General features: G+C 35.7%; 1 protein-coding gene across 1 annotated transcript in view; it reads right to left on the minus strand.

The window, feature by feature from the left end:
- UBR3 (ubiquitin protein ligase E3 component n-recognin 3 (putative)) overlaps positions 1-10,940 on the minus strand; it is a 102,956-nt gene that overhangs the window by 46,270 nt on the left and 45,746 nt on the right. Inside the window, exons 22-23 of the mRNA XM_017835493.1 lie at positions 9,960-10,555; positions 6,026-6,114 (exon numbers count right to left, since the gene is read on the minus strand). Coding sequence (XP_017690982.1) covers positions 6,026-6,114; positions 9,960-10,555 — 685 coding nt within the window. The remainder of the gene's footprint in view (positions 1-6,025; positions 6,115-9,959; positions 10,556-10,940) is intronic.

Here is a 10,940-nt window from a genome sequence, read left to right on the forward strand (position 1 = left end):
CTGCAAAACATCCAGAAAACCTAGAAGCAAACTGTAGCACAGAAGGGAGGAGATCAACACTAATGCTACATTTTTGTATTTAACATCACCTCATAATTGTGTAATGCACACTCATGTACACCTGTGTATCAAAAGCATGACACAAGAATGACTAGTTTCAGCCTTCTTATTTCACTTTTTCAAAAATTTTTTCAATATGACAGAAAATATGCATCCATTCAACATTTTTCAGACGTGTAGAAAGAGAATACAGTATGTCATGCTGATTTTGAACAATTCCATGGAAGTCCTCAAAATCAGTCAATATTTAATTAACAAAATCACATTAATTCATCATAGGTTGCATATTTTTAACCTAAAGGAAAACCAAATACAGAACTAAGTATTTAAAAGACGTTTCAAATCAGTTCAGTATATGCAATCTATACTTCCTATATGCCTATATGCAATAGGTATGTATAAATCAGGCTAATTTAATTTTAGATCAATGGTCACGATCAAATGCATACTTCCTTCTCACCTACTTAGATTTAATGCTAGGCTACTTTGGCAAACAATTAAACTTCAAGGAAACTAAGCTTCTAGCAGGAAGGAAGACTTCATAATAAAATAATTTCTACCCAAGCTAGTGAAAGAAAACAAAGGGAAAGTGGCAAGAAATTAAAATCTCAACAATTAAGCATACCCAAAAAACTGCAAGCAAATAAAAACCTTCAATTCTTTTTGAACTGACTATGATAAACCTGAATTACTCACTTAAACCGGTTGTTAGCTTCTCTGGAAGACAAGACTTCGGTTTGTCTGAAAGGGTACATTTTGGCCGTGTAATTCCTGGTTTGAAAACGTATCAGTGGCAATCCAGAAAAAAGAAAGCAAGCTATATATATAGCAATAATCTCAAACTTGTCTTCCTTGCCTTCTGGAGTTTTGCCTCTGTGGAGCTCCAGTGGAAGCAAATCGACACTGCCCCACCAGCTCTGTGATCTACAAAGACTGTTAAGGACCAGGACAAACATGTTTCAACTCAAAAAACTGTTGAAAATGAGAGAGATTTTTTCCTACAAACCTACTTCTAAAATATTTCATTAATGCATTGATACTTGTGAATATAAAGCCATTGCCATTTCTCCATTATACTTTGCTTTGAGTTATATATTTCCTATTTCATGTGGGGAAAAGTTAAACTATACTGCATTTTACTGCAGTAGTAGTCATATGGAAGCTTAGAATCCCCACAAACTTGTAGCTCCACACCTTTTTTTTTCTTTTTTTTCCCTCCATTTCATATAAACAAAAGCACAGAAACGCTTTGTGTTTTCCACAGAAATCTGTGGAGCCTTTATTTAAAGTGACTGGAGCTGTAATGCTATTTTATTGATTTGATATAGAAAATACACATTCTTGACAATTTTTAAAGCATTTGCTAACATCTAGTTCCCAATATTCAATTATAAAAAGACAAATTAATAAAAATTATTATTTTATTAAATGTCCCATTATACTAATGAAAAGATTTTATAGTCAAAGACTGATTCCAATATAACATAAAGTCTCACAATTCTGGCTAAAACCCACACCTGAATCACCACCCTGATCAATTCACCAAGTTTCTCTCATGAGATTTGTCTGATGTTATAACACATCTCACCCCTTTACAGTGGGTTCTGGAACTTTTCTTTGTCCTTGTGAATTATTCCAGATATCTGGATAAATATGAACCTCAAAACAGCAAAGGAGGATAAAAACATTTAAACTGTGACAGAAATCCAGGGCAGAGCCAAACACTACCGTTCTCAAGAGTTTTTTATTTAGCTCTTAGTTAAGTTTTGTACCACTGGAAGTGATAGGCACAGAGTTACAAAAACCTATCATTTCCTACCTCCTAACAAATACTGATCAGTCTGCTAAAATCTAGCACACTGTTTTATTGCAGAATACACTGCTGCCTGAATTTCTTTTCATTTCTACTCTCCAGAGCTAAGGATGCATTCTGTTACTTCCCCCATCCAGCAAAACCCCAGAACCCAAAGGGCTTTATAAACACAGTAACTATAGTTCACAATTTCTGTTGCCTGTAGTCAACATTTGTCCAGCTGTATACACTGTGTCAAAGCAGCCCCTTGGCATCAGAGCAACCATTAGTATGCTAATATTCTTTGCCCTGACCCAGCATATGTAGTCTCAAGAGATCAGTACCTAATTTATTTTTCTATCTGGGTTCAGAAGATTGAGTGTTAGGAAATGTATGTCACCTTGCATTAAAACTCTGCACCTCTTTTACACTCTAGCTACAGAACGTTCGCTTGAAGGACAAAATGACGTCCTGCTAAGAAAGACACAAAAGACCATCTGCGTAATTATCGAGAGGCATTAGAAATATTTAAAAGTCACACTGGGCACTACAGAGACAACAAAACTATGGAAGAAATGAGCGGTATCTTAATAATATTTCTAATTAATGAATTAACTAATTTAAAATATTTTCACTAAGATGCATTTGGTTAAGTAGTTCAGTAGCTTGTCTGGAAAGGATCATAATATTTCATATTTATAAAATTCATATCACTGTAATTTGTTAAAAGGCTACTGTTAACCTGAACAGAGTGATTTATTTTTGTCCTTATCAAGTCCTGCCTGAAGGTAGTGAAGTTTCAAAACTCTCCTGCATAGATTTCCACGTCACAAGACAAACCACAGTCTCACACTTGGGAAAGTGTCCCCAACGATGTCAAAGCTGCTATAACCAGAAGACTAGAAGGCCTATGGAGTTGAAGCTGTTACAACACATTTTTGACTCTCTAGACATCCTCCTCAGATATTTCAGGAGCTCTATCTGCTGTTCTTCGAATGATGTTTCTTGGGTTATTTTTCTACTTTTTTCGTTTTTCCTGCAGTCAAATAGCTAAAGACAGCACACTGGATTCTGTTCTATCCTAGTTCATTAACATAACTGTTTCTAAATTTCACCTAATTACTTCCAGGCAAGCTTGAATAGCAATGCAGTTCTGCAGATGTCACAGAATATAAATAGAAAGTAACAGGGGGCACAAATGGAAAGTGATACATAATTGGAATTTTTTCTACAGTCATTATGTGAAAGAAAAGGCCAACCTTTATTTTCAGAATCTCAGATGAATTTGTGCATTTCAGTTCAAATAAATAAATTCTGCTGGTAAAATGAGACACATTTAATACTGAATAATTAACACAGAACTGAGTAACTTCCTTTTAAGCCATGTTTCATTGCAGCATCCTAACCACCACAGAGGAACACCTCAGAGATTAACAGTGGCTCTGTGCAGTTTAACCACCACCTTGGCAACTATTAAGTATATGGGGGTTTAATAAAATAATCTTTAAGCTTTGGCTATTCTCCGTTATTCCTCCTATCACCTTCTCGACACATTTATATTCAGAGTATTTTCAGTCTTCTATACTGTCAATAGAAAGGTAGTAGGAAATTTTCAAGTGTTGTATCCAAAAACAATTACATCAGTTCTCGCATTTTGCGACTGAATCACATCTGCTTTTCATAGATGAAATTTCAGAAGATGATAATAATGATTTGCTCAAATGACACCAACTGTATCAGTGATAAAGTGAGGGAGCTGAAGCCTCACCATCCCTGCATTTGGCAGTGTTATTACAGTTACAACAAATGATCAAAATGAAGAAATAAGCCTACTGCCAAACTTCAATCTATGATAAAAGTAACAAGTAACAGAGTTTGAATATGTGAGGGGGAATCTGTATTAACCAACTGATTTTAGCATGAAAAGATTTTTTTGTTTGTTTTAAAACAGCTATTTCAGCACAGCTATGCTACAATTGAGGGTAAATCTATGAATTACTTACAGTAGTTTTAAACTGAATCACTCCTGAAAGACTAGTTTCAGAATTCTTATCATGCCTTGTGTTTTAAACTTAGCGTAACAACAGTTTCTGCAACTTTTTCAATAATTTGCTGTAACACAGAGACTCCATTTACAGCCAAACAAATCACTTTGGTTAAACAAACTGAAGAAAATATTCCTGGTAAAAATTAATCTGGATTTTTAAATAAACCTCATGCACTATAACAGAATATGTACTTCCTTTCTGCAAGCTATTTTAATGCCAGTCTGAACATAAAAGCTAGTTAATACTGGACTATAGTATTACTGCAATGTATTTTCATAACAAACTCAGAAAATGGAATGACAACCTAGAGGACACTGAGAACAGTTAGTGATAAAGCGAGTAATTATTCAGTTAACAAAATGCCTGGAATTCTATTAACTTGTGGCCAAGGAATGTCTGTATGCAGAATAACTTTACAAAAATGTATTCCAGTAAGTTGACCCTACCTAGTGCTGTGCATGACCTCGTATAATTGACAATAAACACTACATTTTAAGTTAAGATATCTGAAGTTATTAATTCTTTAAATACTAGGAAGCAAACAATTTAAGCGTTGCATGCCCAAGAACATTTTAATGCACAACCATAAACACAAAGGCCCAGGTCTGCCTGGTAGAGAAATTAAGGGTTCTTTTTAATACTAAGTAAAAGCTAGATATACCCCGTCTTTCACACAAATAAATGCTGCTTAATTTACTGATTTAACCAGCATGACTGATCCACAGATCAAAGCAGTTCTCTTAAACATAGCTTATAAAACTCGTGCATGGAAGTATTTATGCATATTTATGTATATATGCAAATAGGGCTATTGACAGGTGTATATATAAAGGTACATCTGATTTAATATATAAAACACATCAATTTCAAAGTTGCAATACGAAGAATTCAAAATATAGGTGACTGCAGAATCAAAGTTTCAAAGTTACTTTCAATTAGCCATGACTATATAAAGACTTAATTTTTAATAAGTAGAATTACAAAGCTCTTCTTCCCTTCCTCCTTACTTCAACAATTAAAAAGAAATAACTACCCATTTAATGAAGATGACTTACAACACAAAGTCCACAGAAAAAAATTAGTGTATTGCACACCCTCCAAACATAACACCATATATATAGTGATTTATTTCATAGAATCATAGAACAGTTCAGATTGGAAGCAACTTTAAAGATCATCTAGTTCCAATTCCCCCACCATAGGCAGGGATGCCTTCCACCAGACCAGTTTGCTCAGAGCCCCATCCATGACCGCTGTCATCCAAGACCTTAATAAGTATAAACAAATACATCATCTCAGCAACTTATGAACTGAAGGGAAGTTAGAAATTTCAAAAGCCAGACTTTCCCAGCAAATACAGTTGGCAAAATATTTGTAACCATTGCTTAAACTCAAATCAAAACTTCATAGCAGATGATACTTGATTAAGGGGAGGGGGGAGTTTCCTGCTTTTTCTTATCTTTCAGAAGTGCTAATTTTCAATTAAGTAACCCAGATGACAAAAATATCTTCCATTCCTCAGTTAAACACAGACTAATCAGCATTATGCTCTTCTACACAGTAGATTCTCAAGAAAAACAAGAGCTGATTCTGCTCTAAAGCCTGTACATGAAGTAAAATACGTTATCACTTATAGCAACTGAAGTGATTTAAAAATTATGCATTCCTTAAATCTATAAATATATTGAGGCTCTAAAAAGAATCTTAAATTTTCTTATGAAAGAAAATACAATCTTTAAGAGACAAACTAATTTTGGGATGTTTTATATTAAAGGTAAATTAAAGGTAAATACTTTAAAACATCACACATTTCATCTACTGTGTATTAAGAAAAATGGGAATAAATTTATGTCCCACAGATTTAATCTATTCTTTAGCATATGTATTTGATAATATCTGTCCTATAAAACATAAGTTTAAGCCTCTTAAGAAGTATTTAGTATACAGGCAGATACAGAAGTGGAATCTGAAGGGAGGGTTTTCTGTTTGGTTGGAGTGGTTGATTGTTGGGGTTTTTTTGTGTGTGTGTCTTTGTTTGTTTTTTAAACTGTTGGAGTAAAAATCTTAATACTTAACATAGGGCAAAAGGAAAAAAAAGCAAACAGTCAACCACACAAAAACTTACCAACATCCATGGCAGTTTCCATGAAGCTTTTCTGCCTTGACGCAAATTCAGCTAACAGTTTCTGCTGCCTTTCTCTAGCCTTCTGTCGTCTGAGTGAAAGAAGGGGGGAAGAGTTAAAAAAAAATATATTATAGAGTGAAAAAAAAGGCTGACTACAGTTACCATCTTAAATAATCACTCAAAATTCAGAATTTCTGTAAATAAAGGAATAATTTCCAAGCCTAAAAAAAGAATTTCTTGCTTTAAAAGTGGAGTTTAAGAAATCAGTGTTATTTTGAGTGTGAAAGATAGGAATAAAATCATGTCCTAAAACACCCTTCAGAAAACCAAAGGAACGTCTAACAGACTAGGACACAACATTGTGAGAAAAAGAACCCAAGACCTTATTTTTGAAACTTTTTTTTCTGTTACACATGGGAAGAATAACAGAGTGGAATAACTGTTGTACAAAAACAAGTACTCCTGTGTGCAACCAATGTTTACAAGCTAATAAAAATAATAGCCTATCTCACTCCCTTCTTTATCAAGCTTGATGGCAAGAGAAACAACTACAGATAATTTCTTTTCCAGCTAAGGCTCCTCACAGTGGTTCTTTTTCCCCCACCTCCACCCAAGATACTGGTCACCAACAGCTTTTATACCTGGACTTAAAGAAGCTTGAGATTGCATCCAGATTAAAACCCCTTATCTCTGTGGAACCAAGTTGACCTCACTAACTTTTTCCTCATTGTTTATCACAGCTCTGAATTCACAAATGGAAGACATTAGAGACTTATGCTTATCTACCCTTCTATTTAAACTGTATTAGTGACCTGTACAAAGTTATATGACCAGCTATATAAGTCCCCAGATAAATATATACTGCAGTGGATAGAGGAATATTGATGGATGTAAAAAAAGAAAATAGACACTCATTCTCCTTAATTTGGCAAGAGTTTACATGCAAAATGGAAGAATGGAAGTGGGAAAACCAAACAAAACTCCTATACCACAGCTGCTCACCACATGGAACATGCAAACACCTACAGGCCCCATGTTTGGTGTGTTTATGCAGCACTCCCCAGTGCAGCTATGGAAGCTCTATCACAGCCACATGTTCTGCACACCAGCATTTCCAATGCATTTCTTCCCCTGCTCAGAGATAATTCAGATAACTAACATGGGATTTAAAAACAGCACTTGGCATCTGATATGCTGATGGGTGAGTCATCTTCAGTCTCCAGCACTGTCTGATTATCAGTGTCCTGGCACAGGAACAGGCGCACACAGGTCCACAGCAGCCTCACATACTGTACTCTCTTATCCTGAGGTGGCCTGTTTGTAAGTCAAAGCTTCTAACTTGTTTTCTTAATGCCCCAAATACCTCTGCCCATCTATCTGTTACATTGTACAGTCACCATTTCTCAAAATAACTTCTATTTACAACAACACTAAGATTCATTATACTGAGGATCAGAGCAGGGCATTCATTAGATCTGGTTTTATTTATTTCTCCCTGGAAATTTCTCAATATACACCTTGACTAAAAGCAGAGTGACTGTAAATAGATGCCTTTAATAAGAAGACATAAACAAACTCTGACAGATTCAGTACAGCTCAGTAATTTTCCATGATGGCCCATGGGAGTATGACACTGCAATTGAAAAAATACTGCAAGCAGCTCAAGCTTGCTTCTAGTTCTGTATTTCAGTTTCTATGGCAACAATTCATTGCCTGAGTGATACCAAGTTCATCATTATATGTTGAAGTAACCAAAAAGGGTGATCATTTAACATGCACCATCTGCTCGGTCTTCACTGACACAAAACTGGATTTGGGGGGAAAATTAAAACAAAACAATCAAAAAAGTAAAAACTGCAGCCTGACTGCATGAACACCATCAGCCCATGAGTTTAGTCATTTTAGTTACCATGCTGTCCACTAATACCATTAAAAATTTGGGAAGAAGATAATAATCACTCCGAACAAAGAACGGAAAACATTTATTTTCATCATTACATTAGCCCCTGACCTTAACTGAAAACTTGAAGTGCCTCCAACAGATCCCTGAAAATATCACATCCGTTATAGAGGGAAAGGAAACACCTCACCTGTTTTCTATATGAAAAGTTACTTGTTTCATCGATTCTTGTGCTTCTGTACATAAATCTAGCACTACTGAGTACCACAATACTGATTAGGTGTCCAAGATATAGCTGTGTTTTATCTAAAGCAGCCATTCATTGTGTCTTTCTGTGATAGACAATTTTACATGCTAAACCTTGACTGTTTCTCTCATTTACTGAACTATTACAAGGGATGTTGAAACTATTAACTAAACACTGGCAAGAAAACAATAATTTTACTTTGTAAAGTATGTAACACATGAATATATTAAATCTATTTTTCATTTTTTTGTTATGTGTAATTTTCAAGTACAGTGTAGGTCCTGAACATATCTGCAAGAATTTAATGAAAATATTATTTTCAAATAAATAAAAATAGCAGGATAAAAAAAAGGTAATCCAGAAAACAACTGAGTCAGATGGCTGCATGTTTCTACCCAAACTTCTAGATCCATACTCATATAGTTTGGTTACATAAACCATTCAAAATACCCACGAACAAGCACTCAATCATCTCCTTGTCCATCGTAGCCTGTGCTCTGTCTCTACTTTCGTTAATGTGGTAAGTACTCTGACCTGAACCTTCTATGCCCCAACCTTCTAAAACTATTCCCTGTCCTCTTGCTTCAAACACCACATTCCAGTCTTTCGCACTGACCAGCAGTCAGTCTCTTCCCACTGCCTTACTCCAGACAATTCTTCTTTCCAGCTGACTCTATCACATCCCCCAAATGCCAATCTCTGTCTTACTCATGCCCTCCAGACATTTCCATTCTTGTTCTACATTCTTCTCCTATCGACTTGACTCAAGATCCCATTCTTCCCGAGATTTTCCTTAAATTTTTTTTCACTTGCTACTTTCCTCTGGGTTGTCAGGACAAAAATATTCAGTTCTTTAACATCCTCAGTTGCCAGTTTGAGTCTTCTCACATCAGCTATTCACTTGACCTGGCATCTGCCCTTTGCTCACTAGTACATCGATCAGAAGGCATAAGGTTTCTCCTTCCAGTCCCAGTTTCAACACTGCTCCTACCAGTCCTAGTTTTCACCTCTACTTCTAAGATCTAGTTGCTGTCCTCTAGGCATTTGAACTAGTGATTCCTCTTCCCTAGGACTCTCATGGCAATACAAGCTTTGCTGCCAACAGGAGAGAAGCAGGCTCTCTGCATTCAGTTTCAATACTGCCAGCGCTCTGGGGGCTCTCAAGACTCATTATGCCCCAATCTCAACCTCAAAACTGTCCCAGCTTTTTCCCCAAAACATTTCAGCCCAAGACAGACAACTGGCTTGCAGGTTTTCAGGACACATAATAAGATAATATAATTTAATTAAAAAAAAACAAACCTACAAAAAAAATTAAAAACATACTTTTAAAATTGAATGGCTCGGACAAGTAAAAAAGGTAGAATTACCAAACCCAAATACATTAAACAAAGGTCAAAAACAATCATGGTGTGATGTGTGCATGTGAATGAACAGACAACACAAATAAAAATTCTAACTCATCTTAAGGTTAAGCCACAAAACCTAACACAATCTTAATTCTACACCTTTGTATACACGAGCGGTACATACAGCAACATAAAGGGTCAGCATGTGTATCACACCAAATTATTATGAAAGTTTTCTATTTTAAAGACCTAAAATACAAGGTGCAGATCCCACCCCAGTATCCACGTAAATCATGTATATTTAAAATGGATAAAGAAAACTGTAGAATTAAGTGATTCCTTTAATATGTAATTCATGCAAAAACCTAGAGACAGATCAATCAATAGATGCACAACACACAATTTCCTACTGCCTCTTTACTTTGTTATTAATGTTACCTTTCTTCTTTATCCAAAGTTTTCTTCTCCGCAGAACTAATCTTTTTTGGTGGGACAGGAGGTGTCACCTTCCTGCATATCTCTTCGATTATACGTTTATTCAATCTGCTCTGTACAGCAGCTTTCAATAAAATTCTTTCTACTGCCGTCATTCCATCACCGTGAGAGTATCTTGGAATTTCTGGGTGGATTAAAACATCCACATCATCCAACCACGGAGGATAGTAAGAGTTTTGTTTTCCTGAGAGTTTGTGATGCAATTTAATCAGCAAGGACAGTATGCTTTCCTTGACTTCTAGAATGGCTGTGGTGAGCTGTGGAGTTGCACCAGGAGCTGACCATTTCATGGATGTTTTGGGCCGAACCACCTGATTTGCCTCACTGGTGTTCCGATTGATGATCTCCTGAAATTTCTTCCTACGTTCTGCGACCAAACTGAACACTTGAGCTGTCCCCGAATTCTTGGGAAAAAAATCATAACGATTAATTTGCAAAAATACAATAAACAACATACATTCACAAAACCTTACAAAATATTTTAAGCTAGGAGGAAAAGCACAAAACTTAAAAAGACTCCTCTCCCCTCCCAAAATGTACTGAAAATTAGGACAGCAAAATACTAAGCCTGCATATCGTATTTTGATACAAGTCTGTTATATGCAGCTGCATAAAAAGCCAAGTACAAAATGGAAATATCCATACCAAAACAACTAACAACTGGTTTTGTCTGTTCTCCAAGTAATATTTCCTTATTTTTTTTAGAATAGTAATTTCAGTATCTTTACGTCACTTAAACGTCTTTATTGAAGTCTACAGAGCACTGTTGCACAACATAACTCTTAATGCCACACAGGTACACACATCCCCATGGCATTGTCCATTTTCTGTGGATTTATGAGCTGAGATCCAGAAGCCACATACCCATATTGGCAAGCAGAACTTGATATGATGATTGCAGCTACATTAATGACAGAGCCCATT

Source organism: Lepidothrix coronata, unplaced genomic scaffold, assembly GCF_001604755.1.
Source record: "Lepidothrix coronata isolate B3197 unplaced genomic scaffold, Lepidothrix_coronata-1.0 Scaffold7, whole genome shotgun sequence".
In the NCBI taxonomy this organism is placed as follows: domain Eukaryota; kingdom Metazoa; phylum Chordata; class Aves; order Passeriformes; family Pipridae; genus Lepidothrix; species Lepidothrix coronata.